Source organism: Ipomoea nil, unplaced genomic scaffold, assembly GCF_001879475.1.
Source record: "Ipomoea nil cultivar Tokyo-kokei standard unplaced genomic scaffold, Asagao_1.1 scaffold1619, whole genome shotgun sequence".
Lineage (NCBI taxonomy): Eukaryota > Viridiplantae > Streptophyta > Magnoliopsida > Solanales > Convolvulaceae > Ipomoea > Ipomoea nil.
Window position 1 is genome coordinate 563,884 of NW_017618047.1, and position 20,046 is coordinate 583,929.

The window sequence follows — 20,046 nt, forward strand, 5'->3', positions numbered from 1 at the left end:
CAGCTCAAATGCAACTGTAAAGTCTAAAAATCGACCATAGACCGTCGATCGTTCGACGAAACATCTACCATGAAAAGTAAAACTTTGCCTATCAAAAATTAAAAAAGAAAAACAGTAAATAAGTTTGGAGAAGCAAGTGAATGGTAAAGAAAATGAAGCAATTCATCATATCAAATCATATCACAGGAAACCTAATACAGAAATTATGTTGTTTTGTGAAGTTGGGATACACAAAATCCTTCATTTCTTGCAGAGTTACAGAAGCAACAGACAAACACCCTAGTCCCTACCAAGACCAGACACCATATCCAGGGAAATCGTAACACTTCTAAAATTAAATAAAACCCAAAAAAAATACTAGGATGTTGAAATTAGGGTTCCTAGGACTGACTAGAAACACAACCGGGTCATTTGGCGCCCGGGTCATTTGGCGCCGGAGATTGAACCCGGACCTTTCTTGCTGCTCGCAGCTGCGGCGGAAGCAGGGATGGTGTCCTCCATGACTTTAGGCGTTTTGAAGCTAAAATCGGCGACGGATAAGTTGGAAAACTCCGGGTTTTCTTTGAGGAAACTGGCGACTTGGATGGAGGATCTGAGGCGCTTCCGGGTCGGGGTGGTATAATGGATATCCATTTTGCTGTAATCTTTCCTCATCGTCAGCACCTTCGTGAACCCGTCGGGGGTTTTAGGGAGATCCGGCTTGTCGATCACCCAAGTCCTCGACGCATCGTAGGTAATGTCCGCCGGATCCTCGCAGGTTTGGTTGGGTTTTTTGGCGCACACAAACGGGTCCTGCGTGAAATTCCGCCGGATTTCCTCGTACTCTTCTGGGGTTTCGACTGTTCGCCATTTGTAGCACTGCCCGCATTGCACCGCCCAAACATCCACCGAGTTCGGGCCCCTTTTTGCTGTCTGAAAACCCGCCCACGAAAAACCACAAATCAATCGGACAAGAACAACAAAAAAAAACCCCAAATTTTAAGAATAGAAACGAATCCAAAGATCGTACCTTTGTGGGGGTTTGAGGAGGATCGTTCACCATTCTTTAACTACTGCGCTTCTTCGTCTTCTTCTTCTTCTTCAGCTTTCTTTCTAAGGGCATACATACATATATACATGCTAAAAAATCTGTCTTTGACCTTCTTCTTTACAGCCATTTTCCGGTTTTTGTTTTCTTGTTTCTGCCCCCTGCATTCTTTCTATTTGTTATTTGCCCCATGGAAGTCCAAGCAAAACATTTCCTATCCCTATGATTAATTACCTTTACCTCTCCCCTATTAAAAACAAATTATTGCTCATATAGACTTAACTCAATGGTTTGCAGATAGTATTTGGAAAAAAAGATTAAGATTTGAATTTCAGCGCGGTAACAATATGGAGATTATGTCTAAAGTGGACAGATTTTTTGTGTGCACCTGCATTTTGCCATGTGTACTGAGTCATTAAGTTACCGTGATTTGAGGATATAGGGGACCTTTAAGATTAAGATTCAACCTTTAGGGAGAAGAAAAATAATTTTTTATTGTCATGAATTACTAATGATTATGTTGACACTATGTTGAGTTGAAAATAAATTTATGTATCCAATAAAAATATGACACTAAGAATTGGCTAATGGGACCTATAGCATGGATTGACATGGTTGTTGTTTAATAATCATACACTTTACTAACTTTTTAAAAAATGGATAATTGAAAGTTTTTTTTTTTCTTTCATAATTTCAAAAATAAAAACATGTCTAGTTTTGCATATAATTATGTTAATGTTAACTATGATAAACTCTCACTTCAAATATATGTTTACTTCTATGAATCTATCTTCATGACTTCACCTGCATACTCATCATCACTCACCAATCTTCTTCACCATTTGTCTACTGCATCACTCGCTTACTTATTCATTATCAGTATCACTGTCTCAATTATAATCATTGTTTCTTTTCATGTGCTAACATTTGTCTATTTACCTTATTATCGTCCATGTTCACCTTGCCTACTTGCACCTTACCATATGCATTAATGTTAGGGTTATATACGTTGTGTAATAGTTGGCCTCATTGGGATTGAATGACTAGAGTGACCGTAATTACAAAAAGGGCATACTATATATACCTCATAATTACATATTAGGTAACTAAATAAGTGTTTGACTAACCTAGGTGATTTAGTTGATTGGTCAGGTTGATATTAATTGCAATAATTCAACAAATCTATTATTGAATACGAAGAAGATGTGAAATATAATAATCATCAAACCAAATGTTATTATTATCATATATATATATATATATATATATATATATATATATATATGTTTTGTCACATCGATATTTGTGTATATAATCTAAGCTTTTGGACCCTTAACAAGTAGGCTATTATGTGAAACTAGAAGGGAAAATAACATTATTTTAGGGTATTAATATAAATGCAATATTATTAGTATTTCAAATAAGGTAATATCTTTATTTCATTTTGCCAATTATATTTACTACTCATTCATTCTCACTTTATGTGTTATATTCAATTAGCACTGTTTGATTAAAGTTATTTACAGTTTAATTTTTCATAATATTAGATTTAGTATTAGTATATAAAATGTATATATCTAAAAATTACATTAAAATATTATTTAGCACACAAAATAAATTTTAAAATTATAAAAAAAGTATTCAAAAAATTTAAAAATATTAAATAATTTTACATGTTAAACAAATCTTTATCAATGATTTTACATTTATTTATTTATATAATTTTAAAATTACCTTCTTTAGCCTAACCATGGTTTGGTGAAGTTGCCAAAAAGTGAAGGAGCAGAGTTAACCCGCATAGAGTTTAGTATGTGTGGCAGCGCCCCCATATAAAGCCTTCTCCAACCGCACTGTTGCGAGAGTGGAACGAACACTCAGGCGAGCAGAGGCGAGGGCGAAAGAGCTCGAAGAACAGTGGCGCCATAGCCTATAAGGCACCTCAAGAACCGGGGAGACTTCACCTTGCCGATTTTGTGCATTTCGTGAGTGCCCTTTCTCATTCAGGATTGAATTCTTGCTTCTTGGTTTGATTTAATCCTTTATTTCTCTATTTGGCCAATACCCAGATTTTTGTTGCTTCGTTTTTTCCATTTCTTGCACCTGATTTTGCCCTTTTCTGGCTGTTATTTTGATTGTTTCTTTTGTGATGTTCAGTAGGGGCTGTTATACTGTTATAGTCTATTAGGTTTTAGAGTCTGTGGCTTTGGTTATACTGTTTAAGTTATATTTAGTTGGATTAGTAATTTTCTATTGATTTCTTTGTTAATTTTGTATATGAAATTGTGGATGAATAATTTGTTTGAGTTCTTCACTTGTACTAAGTAGTTATGACTCTTTTTGCCTTCCCATTGTGATTTTCAATCAATTTTGCTCATTGCTGATTAGAATCTAATCTCATGTTGGTTATCGACTTATCGTTAGCTAATCCATTAGTCTTTCAGATTCTTGGATTGTTTGATTGTTTTCGAGACCATTTTAATGAGTTTCTGCTATTGCATTGAGAATTGTATGTAGCCAAAGAATCGAGTAGTCGGGGAAGTTCGAACAAAATGGTTAGCAAAAAAGAAATGGATGGCAGTGATGATGGTAGCAATGAGATGGTATCTTCTGTTTCAACCCAAGAGAACGGAAGTAGGAATAAGAGGAAGTTTTTGTCCGAATTCCCGTTAGACATTCCCGTAGATTCACCGGCTCCGTCTCTGACAGAATTCCCGAGATACGAGTTATTAGAGGAAAAGCTCCATAACACGCTAAATGAGTTTGCATCACTTGACCTGCAGTCTGGGCAGACTAACGAGAAACGTGAAATGGAAAGTTCACAAGTAGCTGATTGGGACGATCCGGTTGCATGTGAGCTCGAGAAACTTCTAATAAGTAATCTTCATGCAGCTTTCCGGAGTGCAATCAAGAAGATAGTTGAATGTGGGTACAGCCAGGAACTCGCGGAATTGGTTGTTTTGAGGAGTGGACTTTATCATGGCGTTAAGGATGTTGTCTCGAATGTTGTTGATGGTGCGTTGGCTTTGTTAACAAAAGAAAGGTATTTGGGTACTAGGTACCAGGTATTCGAGGAGTTCGATAGCCTAGTGGAGTACGCGATCCTCGAGATGATCTGTGTGCTGAGGGAAGTTAAGCCGTTTTTAACCGTTGCTGAAGCGATGTGGTACCTCTTGATTTGCGATCTGAACCTGTTACACGCATGTGCAGTGAAGGGAGATCCATCGTGCGAGTTCTTTGGTCAAGTAAATCACGGGGAGAGCTCGTCTGATACAAAGGCTCCCCAGTCGAAAACCGAAGTTTCTAAAGCCAGTTCAAACAATCAAAAATCACATCTTTTGAAATCTTCCGTTACTAGCTCTCAAAACCCGCAGTCTAAAGCTGTTGCCGCGTCTCAACTACCGAAAAACTCGCGATTTCGCGAAGTTGCGATGACTGGGAAAGAAGGCTCGGTGTCCCTTCTGGAGATGGAGGGGAAGTCTTTAGGTGCCGAAGAAAAATCCGGCGGGGCTGGTCGAAAGGGATCGTCACTTCTTTCCAAGAAAGATCTCCTACGGCAAAAGGCGTTTCATTTCGAGAAGACCTACAAAGGTCGTGTGGGTAAGGGGGGGCCCTCCTTTAAGGCCAAATTTACTTCCTGGGGCAGCATGGTTCTCGACAAAACCCTAAATCCTCCTCAACCCGGTTCTTCTAGTACAGCAACGAAACTCACTTCCTCTAAGATAATCCCATCTCCAAAGCCCCCGGGCAACACCTCAACCTCTTCCAGTTTGTCAAGTTATTATACCGGTATCCCTTACGACGAATCTCAGGGGAAATACGTTGCTCAAAACGAGAAAGATGAAAAGATATTAACGCTGATTTCCTGCGTTCACAAGCTAGAGAAAGAAATCACCGATTTGTCAGATTGTGCAGCCGAGAAGGTTAGGATGGTTACTCGAAGGCTGAGCAAGGATCAAGCCGAGTTGAGAACGTTGAGACAAGAAAAAGAAGAGGTCGAAAAATTTCTCAAGGACAAGCAAACACTGGAGGAGAACACTTTGAAGAGGCTCACTGAAATGGAGTACGCAATATCCAACGCTAGTGCCCAGATGGAGATGGCTAACTCCTCGCTTCATAGGCTCGAAGCGGAACATGCCGTGCTTCAAAAGAAGATGGAGGCTGCAAAATCGCATTCTCTCGAGTCGTCTCGAAAATCCCAGGAAGCCATGGTGAGAGAGCAGGAGGCACTGAAGAAGTGTCAAGGTGGGGAGGCCGAGAAGAGCTTATTGCAGGAAAAATTCTCAGCTCTGAAATGCGAAAGAGCTAACTTGGAGCAGCAATTAGAGAAGGCTAAGAAACGGCTAAAACAGATCGAGGTATGCTTTCATTGCAGGAATGATTGATTTCTAATTGATCGAGGCTTTAATTTGCTTTACCCTTTACTGTTTTCGTTACTGATGAAAAAGAGCGTTTTCAGGCTCTTGCAGAACAGGAAAAGAAGGAGAAAGAAGAACATGTTAGGCAGGCCAAATTCCTGCAGGGTAAACGAGAGCGACTGGGAGCTTTGGCGAAAATAGAGGAGGATAATATTAGAGAAAATGCAGAAAAAGAGATGCAGAAGTGTAAAAATGAAATCGACAAGCTTGCAAGTGAAATCTCTGTACGAATATTAGCGTCTGAAGCTTCAAAAATAGAGGCACTCCGGAGGGGCATTGGCTCGGGCTATGGTAAGTTGGGGCCTATGATGAGGGAGGGAGGTGAAAAGCGAGAACGAGAGTGCGTTATGTGTTTGACAGACGAAATTTCGGTGGTTTTCCTACCGTGTGCACATCAAGTTCTTTGCACGCAGTGCAACATTCGTCACGAGAAGCAAGGAATGAACGACTGCCCTTCTTGTCGAACGCCAATCAAGACAAGGATCAATGTGCGCTATTCTCCTTCCTAGACAAGGATCAATCCTTCTGGAGTTTAGAGGATGATCCCCATTCCATTTTCAACAGAAATACAACATTTGACATATTCATCCATTTATGTTTTTTTGGGCTTTTATTTTACGGCTAAAAGTAGAATACTTGAGAAAAGATTGAGAGAAACAAACAGACAGATACACACTAGAAAGCTATGCCCCAGTGGTGTAAGGGCAGTTGCCTTCTAGCCTTTGTAAATGATTTACCAGTCAGTCCTTCAAATTCCCTGGCAACAGTTAACAGGAAAAAACTTTTTGTTTGTGTTCTTGGAGTTATTACCAGAATAAAAACAAATAGAAATTATTTATACATGTTCTCCCGTCTTTCGTCTCTATTCTTGATTTAAGCAAGTCAGATATGAACAGCTTATGTTTATATACTTTCTTGTGATTTTTTTTACTGATTCGAGTCACAAGATGAGTTTCACGTATAAAGTTGCGGACTTTTCTGGAAATCAAGATTTCACATGCATGCATGGTTCATACAAGAGACAGGCTTGATTAATCATTGCTCTTTGCTGTCTATCTGCAGAGTATATATGACAATATCTTAGTGGAAACTGATAAGAAGAAACAGATAATCAATCATATATCATAAATATTATATATGCATGCATGCATTATTGCTAGCTCATATATATATATCTATCTTATAATGTAGATTCTCCTAAACATCCTTCAAATCATGAGCTGGAAAATATTTGTTATTAATATAGGCTTTGCCCCATCTCCAATTTTCAATTATATACTTATGTACGGATAGGGATAATAGTATCCCTGTTATGATTTGAGCTTACCCAATCTGTCTTAATATAATGCCCCACAACAATCATTATTATTTGGTTTATCTCCAACCCGTGTTAGGCATACAAGAGCATATTCTCCAACCTTATAGTTACATTAACAACACCTATAAGTTGTAATTTATTAACTGTTCCGAATTGCTGAATTGAATATCATATTAACAGTTTGTTTATTAATTATACCAAGCTGCTAGATTGAATAGCATAAATAAAGAGTCAATTTCTTAACCTTGTAGTTACATTAGCCATTTGTTTATCTTGAAAAACAACAAATTAGTGAAGAAATATATTAAATTTATTATTTTATCTAATAATATATCTGTTTATTCTGAGTAACAAGCAAGATTCTTGAAATGCTGCATGCATGCATCCATGCAGCAACCAATTAAACATTGGAGTAGGTAAATGTGTTGTGGCAATGGATGCGAATAATGTTAATATTTTAGGAATTGAATTAAGGTGGTCCTGTGTTCTTGGCTGGCTGTTTTAGTTTACACCTTCATTCTGAAACAGGCTAAGCTCATATGGGCTCATCCTGTTTCAATTCTGTGTTTCATGGCCATTAATGTATAGGATCGCATATCAGTTTGATTAGACAGAATATATATATATATATATTCTCTGGAGGTTGTGGTTGAATGGAAGGGATTCATCCATCCTTAACCAAAGGTCAATGGTACGGCTTTTAGAATAGAACTGCCTTAAATTTCCAGGCTAGCTGTCTCACACAAAAGAGGTGCCTACAATTCAGCTAGGGACCAAAAGAGGTGCATACAATTCAACGAGTGACCAAAAGAGGTGCCTACAATTCAGCAAGGAAATTAATTAGTCACTTGTTCGACGGTGAAAACCTGGATATACCCATATATATATATATATATATATATATATATATATATATATATATATATATATATATATAATTTGGTCATTAAATATAATGCTAAATGTATCATATATGTGGCTTTAATTTACTTTATTTATGTATGGTGACTTACAAAGTCAAACAAAAGGAAATAATATAATATAATATAATATATAATATATGCTGAAACAAGAAATATTTTACTAATTTATATAATATTAACTAAGTTTATAATATAAGGCTAATGGGTGCATTAGAGTGGCCTCCAACGAACAAAAAAAATTATATTTGAATTCAACCTTTTATAATTAGTCTTATACAAATCTCCACACCCAAAAGAGAAATAAGTAAATAAACTAATAAACATTACCCCACTTGTAATATTTCATATTTGGAATGGTATTTGACTCAACGCCATTTTCGCCAGCCCTTCCTGTCAAATTGGACCGTAATACAAAATTGGCTACAAAAATTGACTGTTCAACTGTATCATGTGTATACCCTAGCTGCGTTTATAGGCTGTTGGACTTCACACTTTTGTATTATTTGGAACTTGGAACACATGAATCTTCTGATTATTTTTGGTTTTATTATTCTTATTGTATTTTAGTTTCCATAATCACTAAATATGCTATTGGTTAAGATGCGTATAAATAGTATACATAATTTATATAAGTAACCGGTTATTATATAATGGTCCGGTCCAACGACTCAAGACAATAAATCAGATTGTGTGAATAGAAGCCCAATTCACCAGAGGAAGAAATAAAATAGTCGTGTTCGGGACATAGTTCACCTAGATCGTGACGTTAGTCTAAAAAATTGAAGTAACACAAAGTTGAGTTGTATTTTTTGTTCCGTTTCGTACTTAGACACAAAACGCCGCTTTAATTTTCTCACTTGATAATTATAAGACAAATATAGCATAACATATACCCATACACGAAACTCAATTAATACAACGCGTATTGTATTTTCTTTTAATTAGTGGGTACAAAGTAATGAAGTATACATGCTAATTAATGTATCCATATTATGTATATTAACAAGATAAGTCTATGTCAAGATTATTTTATATGTATATTAAGTGACAAAGTTTGCACGCTAAGTCGCTAACAAGAGAACACCGCATTACATTTATAAAGATATATATTTAACACATGAAATTTAACCTCTTTTGATTTACGTGAAATTGTGAAAGATCGGTCATAATCGCTATGTTTGGAGTAAAGTATTTTGTAATTTTAGTTAATAAATTAAAGGACTTTAACTTATTTAGGTTGTCCATAGCTGATCGATTCAAATTAAAAAAATTCAATACACATCTTTTATGAGGTGCTGATGATTGATGAACTTAAAATTTATGGTTATCGAGTTAATTATTCGAGTAGCTTAGGTGTGGGTTTGAAGAAATGAAATGAAATGAAATTTAAGGTTGTTTAATTTATAAACATGGGAGTTATGTTCGGCGTGATTCAGGTGACGTGGCGTTCCCAACAAGATTCGTCTTCGCTGTTTGTGATTGCTTGGGTTAGTTTGCATGGACTGTGGAGACTGAGATCATGGAGTGGTTGAATGTCCCCTTTAATTTAATTTCTTTTTAATTATTATATTTAAGCTATCTATAACACCTCAAAACCCGCCGGCCTCGATCGCCGCCATCCAATAAGCCGGCCTCCATGCTCCGCCTGCTGCATGCCGCCTGCTGTACGTGTACGTGTACGTGGTGCCATATATATATATATATATATATATATATATATATATATATATACTAATTCAAACACATACAGGTTTTCGGAACGAATTTATCATTAGATATATAAAAATACATGTTTGAAAATGTATCATAATCCCACACCGAAAATGTGCACCGCATTGCACCACACCTAACGCTGTATTTATGTGTACCTAATGATGAGTGATCGCACGACCGCACGAGAAACACTATACTTATATATATATATATATATATATATATATATATATATATATGTGTGTGTGTGTGTGTGTGTGTTAATTATTAGTTTATTGCACAGGGACTAAATATCCACAGCCATTAGCTTAGCTGTTACAAGTCTTTACAGAGATGCATGGCACAGTTTCATGATGAGTTGATTGAGTTTCTGATTTATTTATTTTATTTTATTTTTTAAGTTTAGACGGTTAAAGAAATTGTAGTCACTATATAAGAATGTGAATTAGATAAATTTGCTTAGCACATTCTATATATTTGATTATGTAATAAAACTTTAATAATGAAAAAAGAGAGTATAGTATAGGAATTTGATAATTTGGTTTTAAAAGATTAGCCGAATTTAAAAGTAATTCAACTCAATAATTTGAGATAATTAATAAGAGAATTTTTTATAATGCTAAAGTATTAAGATTCATAAGAGATGCAACCACTAAAATAATAATGACCTAAAATTTTATTGACATCCATAAAATCGAAACACATAAATTGTGTATTTTCGCACTAATTTACCAAACATCTTTTCTATAATCAGTTAATGATATCAGCTAGTCAAACTCAGTAACCCAATCAATTAATAACTATCGATTAAACTATTTACTAAACATCCACATTATCTTTAAATATATAATTGTATTAATAGTTTACTTACCGATTCTATTTCCGGAAACATCCTTTTTCTTCAGTAAATAAATCCTGTTTTGCCGGTTTGATTCATCATTGGCTAATCCTTTTCATTCAAGCTGACAAACAAGTACAGAAAGTAAGTTGCAGTGTCTGAGCGTGACAACACAACACTGCGCCTAAAAAACCTCTAAAAACCTTAAAATTCTCATGTCATCTCTCTCAAGATGAACAAAAGGCCGCAACTTTCTTGAATTGGCAAGCTAAAAGTTGATTTCCTCATTTCCCGGCCCCAAAATGTTCAGAATCCTCACCGGGAAGCTGAGCCGCCTGTACCGAGGTTTCCGGTGGCGTCTCAGCCGTCGTTCCAAGCCCGAGGACTCCGAGGTTGTCGGGAAAACGAATCCTCCAAAGGCTTACGTTAGCACAAACGAAGCGTCCATTCATCCGAGTGGCGGCGGCGGGGAACTGGGAAAGCCCATTCGCGTGGCGACGTTCAACGCCGGCCTTTTTTCCATGGCGCCGGCGGTCCCCAAGGCGACGAAATCCGCCAGCTTCGACTTGGGCGACGAGGATTTCAGACAGGATAATCATATCCACGTCAGAGCTAAATCCATGGATCATCGTCCCAAAAGCATCCTTAAACAGTCTCCCCTCCACCCAAACGCTAATCTCTCCGAGCAGCAGAGGTTTCCCAAGTCGAAACTGCGGGTGTCGATAAACCTGCCGGACAACGAGATTTCCCTGAAGAAAAGCGGGCAGTTGCAGTTCACTAATACCTTTCTTGACGACGAGGGGGACGGCCGGGGAAAGTCCCCTCTGAGATCATCATCCAGCCTGAACTTCTCCTCCTCGTCGGCCGGCCGGAGTTACAGAAGTACGAGGACGGTGGTCGAGGTTCTGCGGGAACTGAACGCGGATGTTCTGGCGCTGCAAGACGTGAAGGCGGAGGAGGAGAGAGAGATGAAGCCGCTGTCGGATTTGGCCGCCGGGCTGGGAATGAAATACGCATTTGCAGAGAGCTGGGCGCCGGAGTACGGGAACGCTATCCTCTCCAAATGGCCGATTAAGAGCTGTAAAGTCCAGAAAATCTTTGACGATTCCGATTTCAGGTAATTATATTCTTGATTGAATTATGCAATCTTTATTGTGTGTATAATTACGGTCTGGGTAATTGGAAATTATTACTGCAGAAATGTGATGAAGGCCACCATTGATGTCCCGGAAGTAGGAGAAATCAACTTCTTCTGCACTCTCTTAGATCATCTTGACGAAAACTGGAGAATGAAGCAGATTAATGCCATTATTCAATCATCTGACACGCCCCATATCCTAGCAGGAGGACTGAATTCCCTAGACGAAGCAGATTACTCCCCTCAGAGATGGGCAGAGATTGTCAAGGCAAGTCCTCAAAGTTTTAGTAGTTCAAGTTTCTTGTGTCCTAGACATCCCGCTAAGTTGGTCAGAAGTTACAAGTTCGATCTTAATGACCTTTTTTTGCTTGCTAAGTTGGTCAGAAGTTACAAGTTCGATCTTAATGACCATTTTTTGTTTGAGCCAATCAGTTATGGGTGACTTAAGATTATTTACCTGATCACTTGTCGCTTAGGGTCAAGGGTCACTAAGCGGGATTCTCTTGGGTCCTTTGTCAATTAATGTTACAAAATCAGATTTATCTCGTAGTGACAGATTATTACGATGTCTATAAAACACATTTTTCAATTTGATTAATGGGTTTTTTTATTTTGAGTTCTTGACAGTACTATGAAGAGATGGGGAAGCCAACACCAAAGGTTGAGGTGATGAAGTACTTAAAGAGCAAGCAGTACTGTGATGCCAAGGATTTTGGGGGTGAATGCGAGTCAGTGGTCATGATTGCCAAGGGACAATGTAAGAAAATCGCTTTCAAAATTCTGTCTCAACTAAAAATTTAAACTGATAATAAAAACGAAACATTTATTTATTGATGTAGGTGTGCAGGGAACATGCAAGTATGGAACTCGGGTTGATTACATAGTGTCATCCCCAGATTCAGTGTACAAATTTGTGCCCGGATCATACTCGGTTTTGTCGTCAAAAGGAACCTCGGACCACCACATAGTAAAAGTCGATGTGGTTAAGGCTGTAGGCGGCAGTGGTTGTCATCATCGGCGAAGGATTGATAGAAAGAAACAACAAAAGAAGAGAATTGTCAAGAAGATTACAAACTCAAATTTGTCTATGGGTATACGAAAAACACAAAGATGATGCGTACATATGCTAAAGTACTTTAACAATTGTTTTCCTCTATTATCCTTGTTATTGTTATTCCCGAACTTTACCTTGTAACTAACTGAGTTGTCTAGCTTTCTACTGCTATCCGATGAAAGGCCAAGATTTAAAGCAAAGACCATTTACTTTAGCTAGCTAATTAAACCCGCAAGTCCATAACTGTGCCTTTTTAGTTTTGAATTTTATTAAAATGGTGAGATTGTAGTACGATGTATTTTACAATTATGTTATTGTATATTTATAACTAATTATTTATTTATTACCTTTTCAAATCGAATCAATCTTTCAAACAAATAAGCACACTTTATTACTTTAATACATATTGACTGAATCATAAAATTGGTTCAGTGCAGTAGATAAAAAGTCTAAATTAAAATTTAGTATCTGGAATAAGTGAACGGTTCAATTCTTCTCACTAAAATTAAATATTATTGAATTTTTGTGTACATAAAAATATAATTTAGTATTAAATTGCGAAACTAAATTAATAGATAAATCATAAAAAAATCACCTAGTCATGTCAACTTATCCATATATATTTTTATAGATAGATTTTACCGACATTAAGATTTAAGATCCGGCACCTTGCAAGAAGGTCAACGGTCAACTATTTCTTGTAAAACACTACAGCGGGAAAGTCGAGAATATAGAAAGAGGATCTGATCGGAGCAGATCGTTCTCTCTTAGTCAGAGTGATTCCGACGTCGGAAGATGACGGCGGGCGGCGGCGAGATCATCAAGAAGCTGGAAGACACCACCAGGGACGCTGCCAGACACCAGTCGGAGACTCTCCGGTACATTCTCCAACACAACGGTGGCGTAAGTTATCTCCGGCGATATCTAGGCAGCTACAATGAGCCGGTCGACGCCGATACTTTCCGGTCAGCTGTGCCGTTGTCGCGCTACGAAGACTACGCTGATTACATCAATAAAATGGCCGACGGCGTCCTCGCCGACGAAAATGACGGCGGCCGCCCCCTCCTCTCCGTTGACCCTCTCACCTGCTTTTTCTATAGGTAATACGGAGTAATAAATTAAGCTCATATTGCTTAGCTGTAGTTTTGAGGTTTAATAATATTTTCCATTTTTGTAGCTCGGGGACAAGTTCAATGAAACCAAAGTTAATTCCCTATTTTGATTCAAAGCCTGCAAAAGAGATATCGGCCATGGCTCATCAAGGCAGCTTTGCAAATGTAGGCAGGTATTATCACTTCCTTTAACAAGAACAAGAAACAATAATAATGACAGAAGGATAAAGAAGACAATATTTACGTGGTTCTGTAATATGCCTACGTCCATCTGAGTGAAACAATTCATTAATACATAGCGATGGTGATAATGGTGATACAACCAATATATTTATAGGCATCTGTTTCACTCCTATCTTAGTATGAGACAAACTCATATTCTTAATCCATATATGAGACAATCTCAACAAATGTCTTCCAACCAATGAGTTTTATGCTTAACCTTAAACGCAACGAACACCGCAGGTTGTTTCCCCCGAGGCCATCCGCGAATAAAGCGCTGTGGTTTCTCTATGCTGGCAATGTTGCAGAGACTAAAGGTGGATACAAGGCCATGGCTGCAACTTCATCTCCTCTGCACAATGATCCCAAAGGCTCGAGTTCGTCACGATTACTATCGGCCTGCGTTAGTCCCCGAGAAGTGATTTTAGGCACAGATGTTGAGCAGCAAATGTACTGTCATCTTCTGTGTGGGCTCAGGAACTCTGATCTGATTCACTCCATTAGAGCGCCTTACGCTTCTGGCTTAGCTAGAGCCTTTCGCCTTCTGGAGGCGAAATGGGAGAGAATCTGTGAGGATCTTGAAAATGGCTTCCCTGCTGCAGAGATCATCACTGATGCTGTAATGAGGGAATCTGTTTCAGAGATTCTCTCTGGACCGAGACCGGATCTTTCTAACAAGTTTCGGGCGATTCTTCGAGAGAAGTCGTGGGAGGGGATAGTGAGGAAGCTGTGGCCTAATGTTGGCTATGTCAGGTGTATAACCACAGGAACCATGTTTCAGTACTATGAAAAACTAAGATTTTATGCTCGAGATGTGCCAATTCTCGGAGGGGATTACTTTTCATCGGAGTGTAGTATTGCTTTGAACTTCGATGTGTTGCAGCCTCCCGAGCTGACCCGATACACCATGATCCCGAGTGCAGCCTATTTCGAGTTTCTGCCATTCGATATGGACAGGTGTTGTTGCAGTGGGAGTCGCACACTGGACCTTTCGAGTGTTCGAGTGGGGGAATTTTATGAACTGATAGTGACAACTTATAGGGGGTTTTATAGATACCGTTTGGGCGATATTGTGAAGGTAGTAGGCCACTATAATTCGTCTCCCCAGGTCGAGTTTGTGATGAGAGCTCCCAAAACTTCCGGGGATATAGTCACAGAACGAGATCTCATGTCTGCCATGGGAGGCTTTCGGGTAGTGGCGAGAGATGTTATGTTGTCAGCAGAAGTCACAGATTTTACGAGTTTTTTTGATTTGGAAGCAGAGCCAAACCGGTTGAAGATCTTCTTGGAGTTGAAAGATGGTTGTGCTCAATCGGAGGTGGAAATGATTCGAACGAAGCTCAGAAAGTGTTGCAGTCGCCTCGAGGATGACTTGGGAGGGATTTATAAGGTGATGAAGGCGAGAGGCGAAGTTAGTAGTTTACTGGTATCGATTGTCCAGCCCGGGAGCTTCGATAGCTTGCTGGAAATGGCTGTGGAGAAGGGGGTGCCAGCCACTCAATATAAACCTCCAAAGATATTGAGAGACTGTAAATTGGTGGAGTTCTTGGAAATGTCTGCTATCCTGACAATAACAGCAGATTCTTAAATTCTTTCGAGTTTAAAACCTAGTATGTATGTTGTGTCTGTCTCAGATTGTTCAAATGAAACTTAACAGATTCTCTGTTATTTCTCGTGCTGTCGTTCATCAGCAACAATAGAAATGGTTACATACAACAAATAAAATGATTTTACACTTCCTGTGATCTGCCTAGAACGATATCGAAAAACTTCTCCTGCTACAGCATCCATCTTGCCTCGAATTTTTGTGTCTTCTGGTACGAGATTATGCATTGATGGTAGCCTGTATTTGTTCCAAAGTTCTCCCTTTGGTTTCAGGCACTACCTTGATCACAAACAAGATCGCAAGCACGTTGATCGTTGCGTAGAGAATGAAAGTGCCTACAACCATTAAAAGATTGGACGGCTGTAAGTCAAGCACGTTTAACCACAGAGTTCTTTGGCTATCTGGTTGCCATATCCTACTTAAAACCAATTGGTGATAAGTAGTGGACATTAATCATTTAACCACATCCTCCATTGTAAACCACAACGCTACGTCTCGAATCGAGTAGGGACTGAACTCGGCCAACCTGGCCTTGGCGCCCAACAGGGTTCATAGAGGACACGAAAATCGACATTTCTTACCGAATGAGTTCCAGGCCATGAGGAAATTGAAAGTGTAGGAACATAACCATGCCCCAAACCAGTTCACTAGTGTTGCAAAGCTTCCTGCAACCCCTTTGACATTTATAGGGAAAATCTGGGAAAAATCGTGACAGATTAGAGGCGCATCGGGCATGTAAATGTAAGGTAAATCTCAGTTTTACATGCATATATACCTCGGACATAATAACCCATGGAACTGCTCCCATTCCTACTGAAAATGACCCTATATACACCATTATGCCTGTTACAGCAAGTACAGGTGCTGCATTGCCTGCAATGTTAAGTCCCTGATCCAAAAAACGATTTTTTTTTCATCATCGTCTTTGTAGAAGCTAAGAAATGAGTGTAAGAAAAGCGCGTTCTTGGGTTAACATTAACCTTAAGATAGTACGAGACGCCTGTTAATATACAGCCGAGAGCAAGTCCTGATGCAGAAACCTGCAGAGATAAAAAAAAACGCCAAGAAGGTTTAGCCTTAAATTTTGTGAAGATTATAGTTAATGGTGTCCTTTAGCTGTACCACTAAAAGAGGTTTTCTTCCAGCTTTGTCTATTAAGGTTGCCCCTACTGCTGTCACTATAACCTGTCGAAAACGAAAACCACAAAAATAATCCATATGATGGGGGAAAAGATCGACATTGAAGTTTCAGATATCATTTCCATTGTGAAATTTGAAACCTGAAGAATTGCATAGATTATAGTCCCGATATCCGAAGGAAATCCTGGAAATCAACAAAGTATGTGTTGAGATTAACGAGAACAGTAAATAATAATAATGACAGAAAAGTAAAGAAGACAAGATTTACGTGGTTCCTTGTATGAGACAAACTCATATTCTTAATCCATATATGAGACAAACACAACAGTATGTTAGATTTTGGTCTAAAGTGTTTTGTTGAGGTCATGAACAAGAAGTTGCAGACCTGCAGACTCGAATATACTGCTGGTGTAGAAACAGATTCCATTAATTCCGCCAAGTTGCTGGCATATCATCAGTCCAACCCCAATCTGGCAACGAATCGAGTAAACTATAAGAAGAATCAATTAACCATGATGACATTAAAACAACGACGAGAGAGAGAGAGAGAGAGAGAGTTCTTTACAAAGATAGAACGCGAGTATCTTTTCTGAAACAAATCGAATAGTTTCGCCTTTGGGAGCTTTTCAAGCATTTCTACATAATCCTGGATTTCAGCTGCCTCTTCTGATATATCTGCATTTTTCCCACGAAGCTTTTGCAGTGCAACTTCAAACTCTTTCCCGTGCCCAATCTTTGCCTGCATGTTTTAACATTATATGAGTGAAGTCCTATGTGGTCTCGAGTTTCATCGTTCGAGAAAAAAAATCGTGTCTGCCTTTCTCACCAGCCATCTAGGAGACTCGGGAATGATGCAGAGGCCCAAAACAAGAACAACACATGGAACTATTCCTGAAAGACAGTAGAAAGGTGAGCCTCGAAACGTTACTTCTTTTACCTATTTCCCTTCGGTTTCCTTTTCTGTTACCTGTTAGTGCCAAAGTCCTCCATGTCACCATTGTTCCGATCACGAAGGCCACTGACACTCCAGTGACTATCATAAGCTGTAGAGTAAGTATGAGCATAACATCATGGCATGATACAGAACACCAAAAAAATGGAAACTTTTTCCTTAAAATGTCACAAGAAATGTCAAAATCTGCTAAAAATGTTGTCTTTTGTCCTTTCCAGGTCTGTTTCACTCACCTGGTTTAAGGTTGTCAGAGCTCCTCGCAATTCTTTGGGCGCGATTTCAGCTATAAAGACAGGTACCTGATTCATGTTTTTCATAAGAAAACAAAAAACAAAACATCAATCTTAGGATTGAGTTGCTGGTTTTTGAATGGTTTTGGTTGTAATGGAGACCATACCACATAAGAAAAGACTCCCATTCCATATCCTGTTGCCAGTCTTCCAATATCCATCACCAAAGCCCCCTTCAAAAGAGTAAATATAGTTCAGTTTTCTGCGTTTTCTTGCTGTGAACAGAAAATTCGATCTAGTGAGTTTGAATTTGAATGCCAAACCTTAGCAAAAAAAATGGCAAGCCATCCTGCTAGACAGAAAACACTAGACATTCTCATTGCCTGTCAGATTTTCGTGTGATCGAAACTACCCAGATCAGAATTCGATAAAAGAAATTATGATGAGGGCGTTTACTAACTGGAGAAATGAATTTACCCCTTTTCGACCCACGAAATCAGCTATAGGACCACTTGTGATTGCTCCCGCCATTGCACCAAATGTTAGTATGGAGCCGAACAGCGAGTACTGCATAGAAACATGTAATTGGCATTTTTTTTTGCTTCTAAGGAATGAAATCTCTGCTTACTACTTAAGAACCAGACAATTCAATAATGTTCATCATAAACCTTAATACTATGATAATGCTGAAATGGTAATATATGTATCTGTGTTCAACATTCACATGGTCAAGTTAACATTTGTCTTTTTTTCAGTGACAAGGAAAATCCCCAGTGTACAGGACCCTAACTGGCAAAGGACCATGACAACATAAACCAGCCTAGGTTGTCCATAACTAATTAGCTCAAACCAAAAAGCTCAATAGCTCACCCTACCAAGAATCGAACTTATAACCCTGTGATTATCAAATTAACAATCTCACTAACTCGACGTTAAGTCTTTTTAAGGTAGCAGATATTGTTTTCTTTTGTCAGAGCACGAGTTGTTCTGAGCAGACCCTAACTGTAGGGTTAGGCACCTTTAAGCCAGATTAATCTCGGTTCACACCGGCCTGGCCTAATTAAGGGGCAAAGTGCTAACCAGATTGATTTTTTATACGAGAAAGGGTTCGAACTCCCGACCCAAGAGTGCACGGCCACTGACGCCTATTGTTTGAGTGTTGTTAAGTTTTCACTGACCTCTGCAATGGAGAAGTTGAGATCTTGGCTGATTGCAGACTGAGTCGGGGATGAATAACCGGCCTGAAAATCAAGAACACCCAGAGATTATAAATGCAGTCTTTATTATCAGGGAAAGAAAATGTAAAACTATGGAAACTAAACTTACACAAGATCCAAATGCACACGACCCGCAGACAGCAACAAATGTGCTGAGGTAAACCATCCATCTATCGGTCTTGCTGTCATCTTCTTTTCCGATAAGCGGCGCCGCCATCCCCGCCGTGGATCCTTCATTCTTTCCGTTCTCTATGTCTTGTCCGGCCGCCATTTTTCTCGTTATAATTAGCTTAATTGTACGCAGAAGACCAAGAAAGACACTTTAACACGTACTAAATATTCCCGCAGCTGGCTTCTGCCTTGATGTCGTGTGTGTATATATATATGTATATAATATAATTACATGATCTGCTGGCAAGATTTCATTAGTAATAATCTCCAGTCTCCATTGATGTTACGTTTCGTACATTCTGATCTTATTTATCAACTTCAACCATATTAGATTTTCTAGAAAATAAATCCAAAACTTTATCCAAAAACACGTTTATCTGACCAATTTATATTGGATAAACTTTTGACTTTTAAAAATAAATAAATAAATAAATAAAGAGTATATAATTTTCTTAAAGGTCATCAAAATATAAAATACAAAGCTGTAGAGTTAATATTATATTAAAAAATGTAGTTGATAATTTCGGTAATAATTATGGTATCATTTTTTTTTTAAAGCCGTTATGGTATCATTAATAATTGTTAAAGTAAAATTTTTAGATATGGTGAATGATTGAATACAATTAAGGAAACATTATTTTGAATTAAATATACTAATGAAAGTTTAACGGTGTAAGAATAATATTGTTGAATAAAAATAATATAATAATAATCTAATGTTTGTAGCACAATATACAATTCAATAAGTATAGAAATACGGACATATAAGTTTAATATATATAGGCTACTATTCAAGTTTATTTACATATTCTTGTAAGTCTCATGAGACCCTTCGTAAATGCATACAAGCTACTATATGAATGCACACAGGGTAAATTGTGTGCATTCAAACTGGACGAATTGCATACAATCTAGTGTTTGTACATTCGTGTAGTAATTTTTGTGTATTTATGAAGGATCTCACGAGACT

The 20,046-nt window shown here is 38.2% G+C and overlaps 5 protein-coding genes across 6 annotated transcripts; 3 read left to right on the forward strand and 2 right to left on the reverse strand.

Annotated features, from left to right (window-relative positions):
- Positions 1-141: 141 nt before the first annotated feature.
- LOC109191213 (methyl-CpG-binding domain-containing protein 4-like) lies at positions 142-1,120 on the reverse strand. Its single transcript, XM_019341793.1, has 2 exons — positions 1,010-1,120; positions 142-912 (listed from the first exon to the last, which is right to left on the reverse strand). The coding sequence occupies exons 1-2, from the start codon at positions 1,040-1,042 to the stop codon at positions 424-426; spliced, it is 522 nt and encodes a 173-aa protein (XP_019197338.1). The 5' UTR covers positions 1,043-1,120; the 3' UTR covers positions 142-423.
- A 1,720-nt stretch (positions 1,121-2,840) lies between these two features.
- On the forward strand, positions 2,841-6,284 carry LOC109191349 (putative E3 ubiquitin-protein ligase RF298). 2 transcript variants are annotated; one of them, XM_019341981.1, is made up of 3 exons: positions 2,841-3,009; positions 3,530-5,382; positions 5,484-6,284. In XM_019341981.1, the coding sequence occupies exons 2-3, from the start codon at positions 3,577-3,579 to the stop codon at positions 5,949-5,951; spliced, it is 2,274 nt and encodes a 757-aa protein (XP_019197526.1). In that variant the 5' UTR covers positions 2,841-3,009; positions 3,530-3,576; the 3' UTR covers positions 5,952-6,284. The 2 variants fall into 2 exon arrangements, with proteins under 2 accessions (XP_019197526.1, XP_019197525.1); XM_019341980.1 differs by having other exon boundaries at positions 2,844-3,009; positions 3,542-5,382.
- A 4,031-nt stretch (positions 6,285-10,315) lies between these two features.
- LOC109191351 lies at positions 10,316-12,718 on the forward strand. Its single transcript, XM_019341983.1, has 4 exons — positions 10,316-11,351; positions 11,433-11,640; positions 12,000-12,129; positions 12,212-12,718. Exons 1-4 carry the CDS (start codon positions 10,537-10,539, stop codon positions 12,484-12,486), a joined length of 1,428 nt encoding a protein of 475 aa, XP_019197528.1. The 5' UTR covers positions 10,316-10,536; the 3' UTR covers positions 12,487-12,718.
- A 379-nt stretch (positions 12,719-13,097) lies between these two features.
- LOC109191350 (probable indole-3-acetic acid-amido synthetase GH3.6) lies at positions 13,098-15,480 on the forward strand. Its single transcript, XM_019341982.1, has 3 exons — positions 13,098-13,526; positions 13,604-13,711; positions 14,004-15,480. Exons 1-3 carry the CDS (start codon positions 13,222-13,224, stop codon positions 15,346-15,348), a joined length of 1,758 nt encoding a protein of 585 aa, XP_019197527.1. The 5' UTR covers positions 13,098-13,221; the 3' UTR covers positions 15,349-15,480.
- On the reverse strand, positions 15,405-19,353 carry LOC109191352 (sugar transporter ERD6-like 7). Its single transcript, XM_019341984.1, has 16 exons — positions 19,015-19,353; positions 18,867-18,929; positions 18,166-18,255; positions 18,012-18,071; positions 17,856-17,921; positions 17,692-17,757; positions 17,474-17,549; positions 17,333-17,397; positions 17,072-17,245; positions 16,892-16,976; positions 16,647-16,690; positions 16,489-16,551; positions 16,347-16,406; positions 16,142-16,255; positions 15,948-16,062; positions 15,405-15,701 (listed from the first exon to the last, which is right to left on the reverse strand). Exons 1-16 carry the CDS (start codon positions 19,174-19,176, stop codon positions 15,586-15,588), a joined length of 1,419 nt encoding a protein of 472 aa, XP_019197529.1. The 5' UTR covers positions 19,177-19,353; the 3' UTR covers positions 15,405-15,585.
- Between the last annotated feature and the right edge of the window lie 693 nt (positions 19,354-20,046).

Excerpts from the sequence above, each read along its gene's own strand:
- LOC109191213 (XM_019341793.1), bottom strand. The coding sequence starts at position 1,042 with ATGGTGAACGATCCTCCTCAAACCCCCACAAAG. Across the intron at positions 913-1,009 it reads CTCCTCAAACCCCCACAAAG|ACAGCAAAAAGGGGCCCGAA; the intron begins GTACGATCTTTG and ends GCGGGTTTTCAG.
- LOC109191349 (XM_019341981.1), top strand. The coding sequence starts at position 3,577 with ATGGTTAGCAAAAAAGAAATGGATGGCAGTGATGATGGTAGCAATGAG. Across the intron at positions 5,383-5,483 it reads AACGGCTAAAACAGATCGAG|GCTCTTGCAGAACAGGAAAA; the intron begins GTATGCTTTCAT and ends GAGCGTTTTCAG.
- LOC109191351 (XM_019341983.1), top strand. The coding sequence starts at position 10,537 with ATGTTCAGAATCCTCACCGGGAAGCTGAGCCGCCTGTACCGAGGTTTC. Across the intron at positions 11,352-11,432 it reads TTTGACGATTCCGATTTCAG|AAATGTGATGAAGGCCACCA; the intron begins GTAATTATATTC and ends TTATTACTGCAG. Across the intron at positions 11,641-11,999 it reads GATGGGCAGAGATTGTCAAG|TACTATGAAGAGATGGGGAA; the intron begins GCAAGTCCTCAA and ends AGTTCTTGACAG.
- LOC109191350 (XM_019341982.1), top strand. The coding sequence starts at position 13,222 with ATGACGGCGGGCGGCGGCGAGATCATCAAGAAGCTGGAAGACACCACC. Across the intron at positions 13,527-13,603 it reads CTCACCTGCTTTTTCTATAG|CTCGGGGACAAGTTCAATGA; the intron begins GTAATACGGAGT and ends CCATTTTTGTAG. Across the intron at positions 13,712-14,003 it reads AGCTTTGCAAATGTAGGCAG|GTTGTTTCCCCCGAGGCCAT; the intron begins GTATTATCACTT and ends CGAACACCGCAG.
- LOC109191352 (XM_019341984.1), bottom strand. The coding sequence starts at position 19,176 with ATGGCGGCCGGACAAGACATAGAGAACGGAAAGAATGAAGGATCCACG. Across the intron at positions 17,550-17,691 it reads CTCTGACAACCTTAAACCAG|CTTATGATAGTCACTGGAGT; the intron begins GTGAGTGAAACA and ends CTTACTCTACAG. Across the intron at positions 16,256-16,346 it reads GCGTCTCGTACTATCTTAAG|GGACTTAACATTGCAGGCAA; the intron begins GTTAATGTTAAC and ends TTTTTGGATCAG.